The sequence below is a fragment of the Xenopus tropicalis genome, chromosome 6 (genome assembly GCF_000004195.4).
Source record: "Xenopus tropicalis strain Nigerian chromosome 6, UCB_Xtro_10.0, whole genome shotgun sequence".
Classification (NCBI taxonomy): Eukaryota; Metazoa; Chordata; class Amphibia; order Anura; family Pipidae; genus Xenopus; species Xenopus tropicalis.
The window spans coordinates 151,954,814-151,973,111 of record NC_030682.2 but is presented as its reverse complement, the minus strand read 5'-3'; the positions used below and the strand labels follow the sequence as shown (position 1 = coordinate 151,973,111).

The following is an 18,298-nucleotide window of genomic DNA, read 5'->3' as shown; positions in this document are numbered from 1 at the left end:
TGGGAGTTGTAGAGCTGCTATAATGTGTTGGACATTCTGTGCTTATAGCCTGGGGTTGGTACTCTGAGGCCACAGGGGCCATTAGCTCTATGGGCAACTCTGCCAACAACATTGGGGCCACATTGAGCCCCTGAGCCTATAGCTGTAAAGGCTAAGCCCCATGGCAGCTCCTAAACCCCCCCCCCCCAGGTGTAATATAGAGGGGTGTAGGGGCAGATATAGAAAGATGTGCCCCCCTTATTGCCCCTGGGGGGGGGGGGTTAATGCAGAAAGGGGGATTTATTGGGTTTAATGTGTGCACTTTCCTGTGGGTCAGTACCGACACGGACCTTCCCAAGCGCAGCGTCTGAGCTACAAACCCCCCCCATTGGGGGAGATGCCGGAGGGGTAAAGTCCAATCAGCAGGACCATTGGGCTCTGTTAGAACTGGACAAACTCCCAAGTTAATGCATCACCATATAATAACCCCTGGGAATGGGTCGGTTCTGCCGAGTCAGCATATAATAACCCCCGGGAATGGGTCGGTTCTGCCGAGTCAGCATATAATAACCCCCGGGAATGGGTCGGTTCTGCCGAGTCAGCATATAATAACCCCCGGGATTGGGTCGGTTCTGCCGAGTCAGCATATAATAACCCCCGGGAATGGGTCGGTTCTGCCGAGTCAGCATATAATAACCCCCGGGATTGGGTCGGTTCTGCCGAGTCAGCATATAATAACCCCCGGGAATGGGTCGGTTCTGCCGAGTCAGCATATAATAACCCCCGGGATTGGGTCGGTTCTGCCGAGTCAGCATATAATAACCCCCGGAATGGGTCGGTTCTGCCGAGTCAGCATATAATAACCCCCGGGAATGGGTCGGTTCTGCCGAGTCAGCATATAATAACCCCCGGGAATGGGTCGGTTCTGCCGAGTCAGCATATAATAACCCCCGGGAATGGGTCGGTTCTGCCGAGTCAGCATATAATAACCCCCGGGAATGGGTCGGTTCTGCTGAGTCAGCATATAATAACCCCCGGGAATGGGTCGGTTCTGCCGAGTCAGCATATAATAACCCCCGGGAATGGGTCGGTTCTGCCGAGTCAGCATATAATAACCCCCGGGAATGGGTCGGTTCTGCCGAGTCAGCATATAATAACCCCCGGGAATGGGTCGGTTCTGCCGAGTCAGCATATAATAACCCCCGGGAATGGGTCGGTTCTGCCGAGTCAGCATATAATAACCCCCGGGAATGGGTCGGTTCTGCCGAGTCAGCATCTAATAACCCCCGGGAATGGGTCGGTTCTGCCGAGTCAGCATATAATAACCCCCGGGAATGGGTCGGTTCTGCCGAGTCAGCATATAATAACCCCGGGATTGGGTCGGTTCTGCCGAGTCAGCATATAATAACCCCCGGGAATGGGTCGGTTCTGCCGAGTCAGCATATAATAACCCCGGGATTGGGTCGGTTCTGCCGAGTCAGCATATAATAACCCCCGGGATTGGGTCGGTTCTGCCGAGTCAGCATACACCGGGAGACACAGGGTTAAACACAGAAATGCCCCATCCTGCTCATTGGGCAGTAACATTAAATTATTAAACAGCATTACACTTACAGGGCATGACTGCCCCCTAATGGCAACACAAGGCAGCACAGCCTGACAGGAACAGATTGTGGAGAGATGGATAATTATTATTGCCTGCGGGGGCTGCCATACTGATACCCCCTCCTGTCTCCTACTGCAGGATTATGGCGGATAAGTTCCAGTTCGCTATAGACCGGGGGGGCACATTCACGGATGTGTTTGCGAGATGCCCCGGTGGGAAAGTTCGTGTTATGAAACTGCTGTCCGAGGACCCAGCGAATTACCAGGATGCCCCCACAGAGGGGATCAGAAGGATACTGGAGGAGGTAATGTACTGAGTGATGATTGGTGTAATCTACTTACCTGTCTGGATACTGATTGGTGCAATGCACTGTAGACCAGGAAGGGGAGGAGCTAATTAACGTGCAGTGTTTGTCCTGCCTCCAGAGTGAGTGAAGAATGGCCAAATCTAGGCAACTTTTCAATTGGTCTTCAAAAACTATGACAAATAATTATTTGCCTTTTTTCTTCAGACACTTTGCAGCTTTTAAATGGGGGTCACTGACCCCGGCAACCAAAACCTATTGCTCTGTGAGGCTCCAGTTTTATTGTTATTGTTACTTTTTATAACTTGTTTTTCTACTCAGTCCCTCCCTTGTTCTTATTCCAGTCTCTCATTCCTACCACTCCCTGGTTGCTAAGGTAATTTGTTCCCTAGCAACCAGATAGCTGCTGAAACTCCACACTAGAGAGCAGCAGAAAAAAAGTAAAATAACTTGTTTTTCTATTCAGTCCCTCCCCTGTTCATATTCCAGTCTCTCATCCAACCTCTCCCTAGTTGCCAAGGTCATTTGTTCCCTAGCAACCAGATAGCTGCTGAAACTCCACACTGGAGAGCAGCAGAAACAAAAGTAAAATAACTAAAAAAGTACAAATAATAAAAAATGAAGACCAATTGCAGATTGTCTCACAATAGCACTCTCTACATCATACTTAAGGTTAATGCAAAGGAGAACAACCCCTTTAACCCTTGTCCTACACTAATAGGCTTTACCTCATCAGCAGAGTGGTCTGTCTCTACCCAGAATCCTCAGCAGGTCCCAGCTTGTGTGGGCTTTCCCAGTGTCTCTTTTTCGGGGTGATCTTGTGGGCTTTGTGCTGTGTAGGGGCAGTGCAGGGTACAGCTACTAATGATTCTGACAGATCTGCCCTCCATACAGGTAGGTGCTATGTATAAGGGGGTAGGTGAGTGCCAGGAAATAGGGTGGGGGGGCAAATCCTATAGATTCCCGAGTACTGACTTGTGTATTTATTTAGCGCTAATGTCTCTGCCAAACAGGAGACCGGATGTTCATTCCCACGGGACCAACCACTGGACACAGGGAGGATCGAGTGGATCCGTATGGGCACCACTGTGGCCACCAATGCCCTGCTGGAAAGGAAGGGGGAGAGAATTGCTCTGCTCATCACCAAGGGCTTCCGGCACCTTCTGCACATTGGGAACCAAGCCCGGCCCAAGATCTTTGACTTGGTGAGAATAAATACAGAACTCAGAACCCAGAACCTGTCACCCAGAACCTGTCGTCGCCCAGAACCTGTCGCTCAGTACCTGCCACTTGTACACAAACAATCAACTGAATGATGGAGCGAGAGCTAAAACTGAAGTATCTCCACAATCCGGCTCTGAGCCAATCAGCTCACAGTCTGTACTGCAGCCACAAACAGATGGGCCAACACCGAAATCTCACTCTGCCCAGACCCGGCCTTTCCGCCATTTGTTTAAGACTTGAATGATGTGTCCTGTTGGCAGGTTTGGGTCTCTGACACCCTGTCATTTGCCCCCCCAGGAGATCCAGATGCCCGAGGTGCTGTACGAGGAAGTGATAGAGGTGGAGGAGAGGGTGGTACTGACCCAGGGAGGCTGCTGTCTCCCAAAGGGCGAACCCACGGCGCCCCCTGTAGGTGAGTCTCGAGCATTGGGAATAGGGATGTTATGGCCGAGGGAAAGGTCTCAAATGCAGAGGCTTTAGCCGCGTCGGGCTCGGTAAGTACCTTGGAGGGACTTTTGACCCCCAAACATTTTGCGTGTTGCAACTCATTACTAACACTGACGCGCTCCATGGGTTTCCATAGGAACGTGTCAGTATCAAATTAAAGCAGAATTAAAGAAAAATATGACTAGAAATGCTGTATGTTGAATTTAATACAGCAGTAATGATCTAGGCCTAACAGGATCAGGAGACTGGGGAGCTGCTGGGGGCATCTTCACTGGCACAGGGATTGGGCTGGCACAGAATCTCAATACATATGGTGTAGCATTTCTAGCCTAATTTTGTGTTTAGTTCCCCTTTAATCCAGTTATTAACTGAACATTCAGGATGAGAGTAAATGTGGCCATGTTCTTTTGCACTTGGCCATTGCTTGGGCCACTCATGAGCTCCTTGGTTAGTACAGGCCTTCCTGTAATGCCCAGGGTTTGCCCATTAGATGTGCTCTGCCGATGACTCTTATAAGTCAAGGTGGCCAAACATGGGCAGATTTCAGTTGCTGATTTGGCTCCTTCAGTTTGAGTCAGCAGCTTATCTGCCCCTGTATGGGGCACTCCGGCAGGCTCCCCAACTGATACCTGCAGAAAATTGGCCAGACTAGGCCCAAATAGCAGGTCATTCTGAAATTGGCCGCCTTAACGTGGTCATATCGGTTAAAGATCTGCTCCTTTGGTGACTTTGCCCAACCAGCAGATATTTCAGTGTATGGCCAGCGTTACAGTCTGCACCATTGGCAGAGACGGGTGCGACAGGCCTCATCACATCCATTTAGATACACTCATTCAGCCCGTGGGCCATCTGCCCAAAGCGGTCCTTATATCTCGGGCACCGGTGCTCAGATACAGTGTACTTGGCAGCAGAGATACAGTGAAACCATAATCGGCTCAATCTCCGGTACTAAGCGTCTTTCTGTCACCAGGTTCTACAGGAGAGTGTCTGGAGGTGTGGGAGCCGCTCAATCTGAACCGCCTGGAGATGGATCTTCGGAATGTACTGGCCCGTGGGATCAGGAGCCTGGCTGTGGTCCTTATGCATTCTTACACGTGAGCACTAGGGGGAGCAGTGGGAAAGTTCTTTTTTTTTTTTGTTACCCCATATATATATATATATATATATATATATATATATATAATGTACTCACAATCAGTGGTTCAAAACAGGTCTTATTATTTCAAGTACCCAGAGGCACAAACAGCCCCCCCAGCCCAATAAATAGTTACTGTCTATGGCATCTTACAGCCCCCCTGGCATTCCCAGTACCCAGAGGCACAAACAGCCCCCCCAGCCCAATAAATAGTGACTGTCTGTGGCACCTTACAGCCCCCCTGGCATTCCCAGTACCCAGAGGCACAAACAGCCCCCCCAGCCCAATAAATAGTGACTGTCTGTGGCACCTTACAGCCCCCCCGGCATTCCCAGTACCCAGAGGCACAAACAGCCCCCCCAGCCCAATAAATAGTGACTGTCTGTGGCACCTTACAGCCCCCCTGGCATTCCCAGTACCCAGAGGCACAAACAGCCCCCCCAGCCCAATAAATAGTGACTGTCTGTGGCACCTTACAGCCCCCCTGGCATTCCCAGTACCCAGAGGCACAAACAGCCCCCCCCCAGCCCAATAAATAGTGACTGTCTGTGGCACCTTACAGCCCCCCTGGCATTCCCAGTACCCAGAGGCACAAACAGCCCCCCCAGCCCAATAAATAGTGACTGTCTGTGGCACCTTACAGCCCCCCTGGCATTCCCAGTACCCAGAGGCACAAACAGCCCCCCCCAGCCCAATAAATAGTGACTGCCTGTGGCACCTTACAGCCCCCCTGGCATTCCCAGTACCCAGAGGCACAAACAGCCCCCCCCCCCCAGCCCAATAAATAGTGACTGTCTGTGGCACCTTACAGCCCCCCTGGCATTCCCAGTACCCAGAGGCACAAACAGCCCCCCCAGCCCAATAAATAGTGACTGTCTGTGGCACCTTACAGCCCCCCTGGCATTCCCAGTACCCAGAGGCACAAACAGCCCCCCCCCAGCCCAATAAATAGTGACTGTCTGTGGCACCTTACAGCCCCCCTGGCATTCCCAGTACCCAGAGGCACAAACAGCCCCCCCCCAGCCCAATAAATAGTGACTGTCTGTGGCACCTTACAGCCCCCCTGGCATTCCCAGTACCCAGAGGCACAAACAGCCCCCCCCCCAGCCCAATAAATAGTGACTGTCTGTGGCACCTTACAGCCCCCCTGGCATTCCCAGTACCCAGAGGCACAAACAGCCCCCCCCCCCAGCCCAATAAATAGTGACTGTCTGTGGCACCTTACAGCCCCCCTGGCATTCCCAGTACCCAGAGGCACAAACATCCCCCCCCCCAGCCCAATAAATAGTGACTGTCTGTGGCACCTTACAGCCCCCCTGGCATTCCCAGTACCCAGAGGCACAAACAGCCCCCCCCCCCAGCCCAATAAATAGTGACTGTTTGTGGCACCTTACAGCCCCCCTGGCATTCCCAGTACCCAGAGGCACAAACAGCCCCCCCAGCCCAATAAATAGTGACTGTCTGTGGCACCTTACAGCCCCCCTGGCATTCCCAGTACCCAGAGGCACAAACAGCCCCCCCCCCAGCCCAATAAATAGTGACTGTCTGTGGCACCTTACAGCCCCCCTGGCATTCCCAGTACCCAGAGGCACAAACAGCCCCCCCCCCCAGCCCAATAAATAGTGACTGTCTGTGGCACCTTACAGCCCCCCTGGCATTCCCAGTACCCAGAGGCACAAACAGCCCCCCCAGCCCAATAAATAGTGACTGTCTGTGGCACCTTACAGCCCCCCTGGCATTCCCAGTACCCAGAGGCACAAACAGCCCCCCCAGCCCAATAAATAGTGACTGTCTGTGGCACCTTACAGCCCCCCTGGCATTCCCAGTACCCAGAGGCACAAACAGCCCCCCCAGCCCAATAAATAGTGAGTGTCTGTGGCACCTTACAGCCCCCTGGTATTCCCAGTACCCAGAGGCACAAACAGCCCCCCCCAGCCCAATAAATAGTGACTGTCTGTGGCACCTTTTGCCAGAACCCACAGATTGCCAGGCCTGCTCACAATGCCGCCTCTGCACCCAGCTCTAGATTATGCCATGTTGCTCCTGTAGTCCTGTACTTCTGCTACAGTAGCGGTGGCTTTGCTGGTATGGGGGGGGGGACACAATGGTGACGTTCTCTTGCCTTCCTGTCCCCCCCAGGTGGTCTTCCCATGAGCACCAAATAGGGGAACTGGCACGCTCCTTGGGGTTCACCCATGTGTCTCTCTCGTCAGAGGTGATGCCAATGATCCGCATTGTGCCCCGGGGTTACACGGCCTGCGCTGATGCCTACCTCACCCCCTGCATAAAGAGGTATCTCCACGGCTTCTGCCGGGGCTTCAAGAACCAACTGAAGGTGAGTCCGTTAGGCCCCAGTCTGTGTGTGTGTGTCTGTCCCTGTAAGGTTGAACTTGATGGAGTTATTTTGCCTTAGCTACTGTGTTACAGTGTGTATATCCTTCCCCCCCCCCCCCCCCCAACTTACCACCCTGATGCCAGCGGCCTGCCCCTCTCTCCCTCCCCAGGACTTGCAGGTCTTATTCATGCGCTCTGATGGAGGCCTGACCCCTATGCAGAACTTTAGTGGCTCCCGTGCCATTCTCTCGGGCCCCGCGGGAGGGGTTGTGGGTTATGCCATCACCACATATCACCGCGACCACCCGCAGCCGGTCATTGGCTTTGATATGGGAGGTAAGATACGGATCGATATGAAATGTGAAAGTGAGTTTTTATGTAAGTGAGCAGTGCTGTGGGCTCTGTTCCTGGGGTGCCTGCGGGGTGCCTACCATGGGTGCAGAGCCATTTTGGGCAGTTTAATGGCCTCGCTTTCCGCAGGGACCTCCACAGACGTGAGCAGATACGCCGGGGAGTATGAACATGTATTCGAAGCCACGACGGCGGGAATCAGCATCCAGGCCCCACAGCTCGATGTCAATACAGTGGCAGCCGGAGGGGGCTCTATGCTCTTCTTCAGGTGGGCACAGGGGGCATTAAATGGCAAGTAAGGAGGGGTGAGTGAGCTCATTACTGCTGGCGTCTGCCTCCCGTATAACTGCCAACCTCATCTCCCCATCGACAGAACGTGTTACCTGGATAGGAGGGGCCCATGCATACCTGTATGGGAGGGGCTCGTGCATACCTGTATAGGAGGGGCCCGTGCGTACCTGTATGGGAGGGGCTCGTGCTTGCCTGTATGGCAGGGGCCAATGCTTACCTGTATGGGAGGGGCCAGTGCATACCTGTACAGGAGAGGCCTGTGCTTACCTGTATGGGAGGGGCCTGTGCTTACCTGTATGGGAGTGGCCATTGCATATCTGTATGGGAAGGGCCTGTGCGTACCTGTATGGGAGGGGCCAGTGAGTACCTGTATAGGAGGGGCCTGTGCTTACCTGTATGGGAGGGGCCAGTGCATACCTGTATAGGAGATGCCTGTGCTTACCTGTATGGAAGGGGCCAGTGCATATCTGTATGGGAGGGGCCAGTGCATATCTGTATGGGAGGGGCCAGTGAGTACTTGTATAGGAGGGGCCTGTGCTTACCTGTATGGGAGGGGCCTGTGCTTACCTGTATGGGAAGGGCCATTGCATATCTGTATGGGAAGGGCCCATGCGTACCTGTATGGGAGGGGCCAGTGAGTACCTGTATAGGAGGGGCCAGTGAGTACCTGTATAGGAGGGGCCTGTGCTTACCTGTATGGGAGGGGCCAGTGCATACCTGTATAGGAGGGGCCTGTGCTTACCTGTATGGGAGGGGCCAGTGCATATCTGTATGGGAAGGGCCCATGCGTACCTGTATGGGAGGGGCCAGTGAGTACCTGTATAGGAGGGGCCTGTGCTTACCTGTATGGGAGGGGCCCATGCTTACCTGTATGGGAGGGGCCCGTGCTTACCTGTATGAGAGGGGCCTGTGCTTGCCTGTATGGGAGGGGCCTGTGCTTGCCTGTATGGGAGGGGCCTGTGCTTGCCTGTATGGGAGGGGCCTGTGCTTGCCTGTATGGGAGGGGCCTGTGCTTACCTGTAGCAACTTCCTCCACACTCAGTGAACCACCCTGTATAGGAGGGGCCAGTGCATACCTATATAGGAGGTGCCTGTGCTTACCTGAATGGGAGGGGCCAGTGCATATCTGTATGGGAAGGGCCCATGCGTACCTGTATGGGAGGGGCCAGTGAGTACCTGTATAGGAGGGGCCCGTGCTTACCTGTATGGGAGGGGCCCGTGCTTACCTGTATGGGAGGGGCCCGTGCTTACCTGTATGGGAGAGGCCTGTGCTTGCCTGTATGGGAGGGGCCTGTGCTTGCCTGTATGGGAGGGGCCTGTGCTTGCCTGTATGGGAGGGGCCTGTGCTTACCTGTATGGGAGGGGCCTGTGCTTACCTGTAGCAACTTCCTCCACACTCAGTGAACCACCCTGTATAGGAGGGGCCCGTGCGTACCTGTATGGGAGGGGCCCGTGCGTACCTGTATGGGAGGGGCCCGTGCGTACCTGTATGGGAGGGGCCCGTGCTTGCCTGTATGAGAGGGGCCCGTGCTTGCCTGTATGGGAGGGGCCCGTGCGTACCTGTATGGGAGGGGCCCGTGCGTACCTGTATGGGAGGGGCAGTGCTTGCCTGTATGGGAGGGGCCCGTGCTTGCCTGTATGGGAGGGACCTGTGCATACCTGTAGGGGCAACTTGCTATTTAACATAATAGGATTTGTTTGTTTCCCAGATCAGGTCTGTTTGTTGTGGGACCAGAGTCTGCAGGAGCCCACCCCGGCCCAGCCTGCTACAGGAAAGGTACTGGTACTGCTCTGTGCAGCCTGTTTGTGTCCTCATAATTCTGCCCTCTGGGAAAGGGAGAACCTTCCTTTTATCATAACAGCCCTCCAGCTGGGGGCCCTTCAGCCAGAGGAGCAGGGGAGCGCTGCATATCACAGCTCAGAGAGATTGTGCCCATCCCAGGCCTCCTACCCTTCCTGGCTCTTGTGTTTCTATGGTTACTGGCCTATATGGGCTGCCTATTACCCAGCTGCCCCATCTCAGACTAATAATACCCCATCAGCGCCTGTTCATCCCTAGGGGCTCACTTTTCCCACGTGCTTTTTCCCAGGAGGGCCACTTACTGTGACTGATGCCAACCTCTGCCTGGGCCGCCTCCTCCCTGACTACTTTCCCCGGATCTTTGGCCCGTCGGAAGACCAGCCGCTCTCTCGGGAAGACACGCTGCACCAGTTTCAGAAGTTGGCTGCTGATATTAACCAGTTCCAGGCTGGGAGACCCGGTTCTGCTGCTTCACTGAGTGTGGAGGAAGTTGCTATGGGGTTCATCAGAGTGGCCAATGAAGCCATGTGCCGGCCAATCAGATCTCTCACTCAGGTATGTGGGAAGGCAGTTTAACTCTCCCTATTACTGTTAGAGGGCAGATTCTGTAGCATAGTACCCCTCTGTGTTGCTGCCGTCTCTCTGCTACACAATCTGCCCCCTGTGTTACTGCCGTCTCTCTGCTACACAATCTGCCCCCTGTGTTGCTGCCGTCTCTCTGCTACACAATCTGCCCCCGTGTTGCTGCCGTCTCTCTGCTACACAATCTGCCTCCGTGTTACTGCCGTCTCTCTGCTACACAATCTGCCCCTGTGTTACTGCCGTCTCTCTGCTACACAATCTGCCCCCTGTGTTACTGCCATCTCTCTGCTACACAATCTGCCCCCTGTGTTACTGCCGTCTCTCTGCTACACAATCTGCCCCTGTGTTACTGCCGTCTCTCTGCTACACAATCTGCCCCTGTGTTACTGCCGTCTCTCTGCTACACAATCTACCCCCTGTGTTACTGCCGTCTCTCTGCTACACAATCTGCCCTCTGTGTTACTGCCGTCTCTCTGCTACACAATCTGCCCATTTAATCACTTTGTTGCACGTGTAACTCAATCTGTTCCTCAGGCTAAGGGCCACGACACTTCGCGCCACGTGCTGGCCTGCTTTGGGGGTGCCGGGGGGCAGCATGCTTGTGCCATCGCTCGCTCACTGGGCATGAAAACTGTGTTTATCCACAAGTAAGTGCAAGTGGGAAGCCCAACCGCCGCCAGTGAGATAGGAACCAGCCAATCAGATCCGCTTCTCCCCTCGCCCAGGTACGGCGGCGTCCTGTCTGCGTTTGGGATGGCATTGGCCGATGTGGTGCACGAGGCGCAGGAGCCCTGCTCTATGGGGTACAGCCCCGAATCATTCTCCCTGCTGGAGGGACGCATCGCAGCCTTGGAGAGGCGCTGCATAGAGGCCCTGCAGGAACAAGGCTTCCACAGGTGAGGGGGGGCACACTGGGTCACATGACTGAGGGGTCTGATATCAAAATCATGGGGGGAAATCATGTTGTTCAGCATCTGCCTCATTATATTTCACTGAACAAGAACCCAAAACATATATACTGTGCCTGAATATATACAGATATAGATCTGATGGCATAGATGGAATAAAGATTGAACTTTTACAGAAAAGTCCCTGGAGTGCGCTATGTTTTTGTGAGATATATATATACTGTACCTTTATATTTACTGTCCCTGTATATATACTGTACCTTTATATTGACTGTCCCTGTATATATACTGTACCTTTATATTTACTGTCCCTGTATATATATATACTGTACCTTTATATTTACTGTCCCTGTATATATACTGTACCTTTATATTGACTGTCCCTGTATATATACTGTACCTTTATATTTACTGTCCCTGTATATATACTGTACCTTTATATTGACTGTCCCTGTATATATACTGTACCTTTATATTTACTGTCCCTGTATATATATATACTGTACCTTTATATTTACTGTCCCTGTATATATACTGTACCTTTATATTTACTGTCCCTGTATATATACTGTACCTTTATATATACTGTCCCTGTATATATACTGTCCCTGTATATATACTGTCCCTGTATATATACTGTCCCTGTATATATACTGTACCTTTATATTTACTGTCCCTGTATATTTACTGTCCCTGTATATATACTGTACCTGTATATATGCTGTCCCTGTATATTTGCTGTACCTTTATATTTACTGTCCCTGTATATATACTGTACCTTTATATTTACTGTCCCTGTATATATACTGTACCTTTATATTTACTGTCCCTGTATATATACTGTCCCTGTATATATACTGTCCCTGTATATTTGCTGTACCTTTATATATACTGTACCTTTATATTTACTGTCCCTGTATATATACTGTACCTGTATATATACTGTCCCTGTATATTTGCTGTACCTTTATATTTACTGTCCCTGTATATATACTGTACCTTTATATTTACTGTCCCTGTATATATACTGTCCCTGTATATATACTGTCCCTGTATATTTGCTGTACCTTTATATATACGGTACCTTTATATTTACTGTCCCTGTATATATACTGTCCCTTTATATTTACTGTCCCTGTATATATACTGTACCTTTATATTTACTGTCCCTGTATATATACTGTCCCTGTATATATACTGTCCCTGTATATATACTGTCCCTGTATATATGCTGTCCCTGTATATTTGCTGTCCCTGTATATATGCTGTCCCTTTATATTTACTGTACCTTTATATTTACTGTCCATTTATATTTACTGTCCCTGTATATATACTGTACCTTTATATTTACTGTCCCTGTATATATACTGTACCTTTATATTTACTGTCCCTGTATATATACTGTACCTTTATATTTACTGTCCCTTTATATTTACTGTCCCTGTATATATACTGTACCTTTATATTTACTGTCCCTTTATATTTACTGTCCCTGTATATTTGCTGTACCTTTATATTTACTGTCCCTGTATATATACGGTACCTTTATATTTACTGTCCCTGTATATATACTGTACCTTTATATTTACTGTCCCTGTATATATACTGTACCTTTATATTTACTGTCCCTGTATATATACTGTACCTTTATATTTACTGTCCCTGTATATATACTGTCCCTGTATATATACTGTCCCTGTATATATGCTGTCCCTGTATATATACTGTACCTTTATATTTACTGTCCCTGTATATATACTGTACCTTTATATTTACTGTCCCTGTATATATACTGTACCTTTATATTTACTGTCCCTGTATATATACTGTACCTTTATATTTACTGTCCCTGTATATTTGCTGTACCTTTATATTTACTGTCCCTGTATATATACTGTCCCTGTATATATGCTGTCCCTGTATATATACTGTACCTTTATATTTACTGTCCCTGTATATATACTGTACCTTTATATTTACTGTCCCTGTATATATACTGTACCTTTATATTTACTGTCCCTGTATATTTGCTGTACCTTTATATTTACTGTACCTTTATATTTACTGTCCCTGTTGTCAAGGAAAAACTGTTGGATAGGCCAGTTTGATTGTAGCTACATTTTATTCGTATGTACGAAGGCAGTATCCAGACATTCTTAAATGAGAATTGTCTATGAGCTGATACTACATTGAATGACCCAAAGCATGTTTGTCTTATAGTCCTGAAACAGTCTTATCAGTAGTTAGCTTTGTTATCTCTAAGAACAGAACAGGCAAAGAGGCCCAGTTGACCAACACCCAACATGCCTCTTTTCACAAGATTGCGGACTCATCATAAATGTTTTTACAACAGCAAAAAGAAACATTCTTATACAATGTATTTCACAACCCCTCTAATATTAAATGATATGAACAAGATGGAGAAAAGAAACAAGATGGTTTCTTTTTTCTCTAACATTCCTCCCTGTTGTTCAAAATCTTGAACATATATATTCTTCTTACCCAGAACTCTATTCCGCTCACCTATAAAAGGTTAAGTGGCAGTACAGAGTTTCCTATCAGGGTTCCCATCTAAATCAGCAAGTTCTTCCTTACCTTGCTCATACAGGAATGGGATCCTGCTATGGATAAGGTCGGCCAAACACAGAAGGTTGCTGATCAGAAGAGGCTGTTGTATATTTGATCCAGGAGCTAAATGGGTGAGCACCCTCCCTTCAGCTGCCCCTCCATGTAACCTCTGGATAAAATACTGTATTTGCAGCAACACAAAATCAACCTTGATATAATATAAACCACAAGGCCCATTGCAATCCCACACATTTAGTACCATAAAAACTTTTAAACATTTGATAACCAAATCCTTATGATTCCCATAAATGAGAAAGGGTTCTGTAGGGCTCAACTGGGTCATGTGAGTCCCCAATCCAGGTACAACTCTCCTTACCTGTGATTGTATAAACCCCACCCTCATCTATTAGTAGGTAATCTAGGACCATTTCTATTCTATAATGCCATCTTCCTGACTTATTTCTCATTTATTATTTTGATGGAACTTATAGTTTCATTTATTATACCATCCCTTATACTAGTATACTTAATTAATCTATTGACTAATTCTATTCCTATCCAGGCAAGGAACCACATCCATCCTTTATCTGAGGTGGAAAATAATTCCTTTTTTTATTTATTACCCTGGAATGGATACCTTGATTGTCTATGTATGAGATGTTCAGGTATTGTCTGATAACAGGTACAACTCTTCCAATTGTGCAATTTCCCTACGCTCCCATAGGGAGCCATGAGTAAGCTCACAAATATAATATAGTTCTTATCTAAGTACCCTAGAAATGATTGTACCGTGATACCCTGGCCAATATCTGAAACCATCTCATATTATCTGTCACCTTAGACTTAAACTCTTATCTTCATCTTCTCCTCGGTCAGGGCAGGAACACCTGGAGACATAAGAAGTATACATTTTTCCCACACCAACATAATCATTACAATTACCCTGCATCTTATCACATTTTTTTCCCATATAATACATGTAGAAATTCAGAATAGCATTTTCACAATCTGTGTTTCCTACATGAATCTTAGGTAAGTACATTAAGTGATTGTATGATTAGCAAACATGGATCCTACACATATGGTGGGTGTATCTAGTAACCCTGTTATTTCCAAATATGTACCCCAATCACTAATTGCATTTTGATACTTATAATTTGTGTCTATTGCAACTTCATAGCTATAATCTGTAAGATTAAGATCATTTATAGAGATAGGTATCCCTCCTAAAGGTATCCCCTTGTTGTTGACTGGAACATGTGAACATCTCCAGCAGTCAGTAGTATGTAACTGCTTTGCAGCCTGCTGGTGTAAGAACCATATAGAATTTGGCAACCCCCCTTTACTGGTGTAAAGCAATGATAAGGACCTTTACCCAGAATAACAAACACAGAGTCATTATTTTATAAAAGTCCTTTTCTTTTTCTTGATGTTCCTCTTCACCCAGAGTAGGCCCACGCTTAGTGTCAAAACCTGAAACTGGGACCGTTGGTTAACAGACTAGTGGGATTATTGTTACCACTCTCGTCTGACTTACTTTAAAGATACTTTTTATCCTCTTGATTCCGGAAGAACTGAATCAGTCTCCTTAGTTGTCTTTCTGTTGATGTGATCTCGTTGGGGGGTTGAGTGTAGAGACAGGCTCAGACTCTGTCACTGGAGATAACACTCTGCTCAGGCTCTCAGTCACTGGAGAAAACGCTCTGCTCTGACTATCAGCAGGACTTTGTATGGGAAATACCTTCTTACAGTGTCAGATGTGTATTCAGTTTGGCTCATAAATCTCTTTATCACCCCCCAATCTCCTGATTGGAGAGAGTGAGTTCCAAATACAGTCTCTGAATCTGATAAAGAATAGAACACTTTTCCATACAAGTTAGTGAGCTGCTTATACCATTGCTTAACATAGTCAGTAAGAGAAACATATTCTTCCTACCAATATTTGAATAAACAACCCAGTATTTGGTGGTCTACCAAAAAGCAACACAAAGGAAATAACTGTTGGGGACCCTTAGGGGTGTCTCATAGATGACAATGCAAGGGTTAAATCTTGTACCCAGTTAGCTTTACCTGTTATTAATTCTGTGGCTTTTGTTACTGGCCAAGCCTCAAATCACCCCAAAACATATCTATGCATACAAATACATAAAAACATTTAAATAGGTGAATACAATCTATCTGTAACCTTTGAAACTGATAGAATGGTTTAACCAGGTGTTATAATTATGTTATTTTTTCACAAATCCAAAAGCAAACCATAATTTGTTTACCATAAATATAATTCCCCCCTTTTGGAAACATGAGATGGGAGGTGCAAAGTGTTTTACTAACAAATTAGATAAACGGGAGGTGCACACAAACAACCATAATCATGTTTCCAAATATCACCTTATATCTTATAACATTTACTGGTCCATTTAATATGGACTTGTGCCACAGCCTTACTTTTGCAGCATTTTAAAAATTACTAAAGACTGTGTGACTGGTGTATGTGGCTGTCAGTTGGTGTATGTGGCTGTCAGTTGGTGTATGTGGCTGTCAGTTGGTGTCCCTGTTAGAACCATACAAGCAGCCTGTTTGTCAGCAGCTTTATCTGCCTTATCATTCCCTACAGTAATGTTATCTTTCCCTTTGAATATGACTACAGCCTTTTCTAACAATTACTTAAAGTGACAGTAACATCTTTAATTTTGTGAATCTATACTTACTTTGATAGCAATAATGACTGTTATCCACAAAATCACTGACAAACATACCAGTTTAGCAATATATATATATACCCATACATACACTTTCCCCTTTATATGGGTGTCTATATTTCCCTTCACCAACTGAGTGTTAAAGTTTATCCCACTTAGCCCTCAGTCTGGTTCTTAAAGCTACTACTACTGTCAGAACTACTCCCTTTATTTCTCTCATTTGGTCATAACCCTCTACTTCTCCCTCACTCCGTGTCTTCCTAATCTTAATTACATTGATCCCTACTGTGTGTCCCAATTCTAATAGAATTTCAGCATCCATCTGTTCCAATAAACTTTGACTGAATTTGTATAGGGTATCCCATTTGAGTGTACACCATCACATGGGATAGCCATACCGGTCTGTCTTGTTAATTTAGCCCATTTGTCTATTTAGCCACTTACCCACTGGCCATCTTTCATCACTGCCTCCCGGTGACAGTGATGACTCAGGAGCTCCTATTCTCTCTGTTCCCGGAACAGAAAAAATCACAAGTCGGGGTCTGGCCACCCCTCGGTTTTGGGTAAAATGTTCCCCATATGGAACTGGGCTGGAGACGATCACGCTCCCCCCTTTTACACAAAACAAAAATCTATATATTCCCAATATATAGATTTTCACAAAAGTGGGTTTCGGTGGCTAAAATTCACATACAGGTTAACCCTTCTTTTGTTCCCGCCAAAATTTCCAAAACAGATAGATACAAACAAATCCCATAAGAAGTGTTAGAACTAATTTCATTTGTATAACCATAACCAATGACTACACTCTATATCTGATGGTAGGCAATCCTTACTAGTATAATTCTACAATAAATCCTTATTAATATAGTTACACAGTGAGATTAGTTATAGAACAATTATCCCATGAAGGGCAGAGAGAGAGTTCTTATCATTAAACAAAAAACACTTTCACTGACACATTAGTACATTCACAGTTACCTAAACATGAACACAACATGTAACGGGTTATGCACATCTGTTACACTAACTCACAAGGGTTACACACAGACTAACACACTAACTCACAAGGGTTACACACAGACTAACAAAGAGACAAACAAACAACTTACGGCTGGCCTATCCAAGGTTCGTAGAGCGGGTTACTCTTGTAGATACAGCCAAGCGAGGGAATGAAAGTGATAGCGAGAGCTTATCAGAGACAAAAGGTCTCACCTTTATTGGCGCCTAAGGTCTCGGTATCCAATCATCTCCTCCTGTATGGCTGTCCTCCAATTTCTCCACTCCCGGGTTTACTTCGGCACCAAAGCTGTCAAGGAAAAACTGTTGGATAGGCCAGTTTGATTGTAGCTACATTTTATTCGTACGTACGAAGGCAGTATCCAGACATTCTTAAATGAGAATTGTCTATGAGCTGATACTACATTGAATGACCCAAAGCATGTTTGTCTTATAGTCCTGAAACAGTCTTATCAGTAGTAGCTTTGTTATCTCTAAGAACAGAACAGGCAAAGAGGCCCAGTTGACCAACACCCAACACACCCAACATGCTTTTCACAAGTTTGCGGACTCATCAAAATGTTTTTACAACAGCAAAAAGAAACATTCTTATACAATGTATTTCACAACCCCTCTAATATTAAATGATATGAACAAGATGGAGAAAAGAAACAAGATGGTTTCTTTTTTCTCTAACACTGTATATATACTGTCCCTTTATATTTACTGTCCCTGTATATATACTGTCCCTTTATATTTACTGTCCCTGTATATATACTGTACCTTTATATTTACTGTCCCTTTATATTTACTGTCCCTGTATATATACTGTCCCTGTAAATATACTGTACCTTTATATTTACTGTCCCTTTATATTTACTGTCCCTGTATATATACTGTACCTTTATATTTACTGTCCCTTTATATTTACTGTCCCTGTATATATACTGTCCCTGTAAATATACTGTACCTTTATATTTACTGTCCCTTTATATTTACTGTCCCTGTATATATACTGTACCTTTATATTTACTGTCCCTTTATATTTACTGTCCCTGTATATATACTGT

General features: G+C 46.9%; 1 protein-coding gene across 3 annotated transcripts in view; it reads left to right on the top strand.

Annotated features, from left to right (window-relative positions):
• Positions 1–18,298, top strand: part of oplah (5-oxoprolinase, ATP-hydrolysing) — a 34,006-nt gene that overhangs the window by 4,130 nt on the left and 11,578 nt on the right. For 2 of the 3 annotated variants that reach the window (XM_012953922.3, NM_001079415.1), the window contains 11 exon segments: positions 1,724–1,889; positions 2,903–3,094; positions 3,411–3,525; positions 4,531–4,654; positions 6,835–7,030; positions 7,200–7,365; positions 7,510–7,648; positions 9,381–9,448; positions 9,762–10,027; positions 10,589–10,701; positions 10,780–10,950. In XM_012953922.3, coding sequence (XP_012809376.1) covers positions 1,728–1,889; positions 2,903–3,094; positions 3,411–3,525; positions 4,531–4,654; positions 6,835–7,030; positions 7,200–7,365; positions 7,510–7,648; positions 9,381–9,448; positions 9,762–10,027; positions 10,589–10,701; positions 10,780–10,950 — 1,712 coding nt within the window. In that variant the 5' untranslated portion in view covers positions 1,724–1,727. 3 annotated transcript variants of the gene reach the window in all.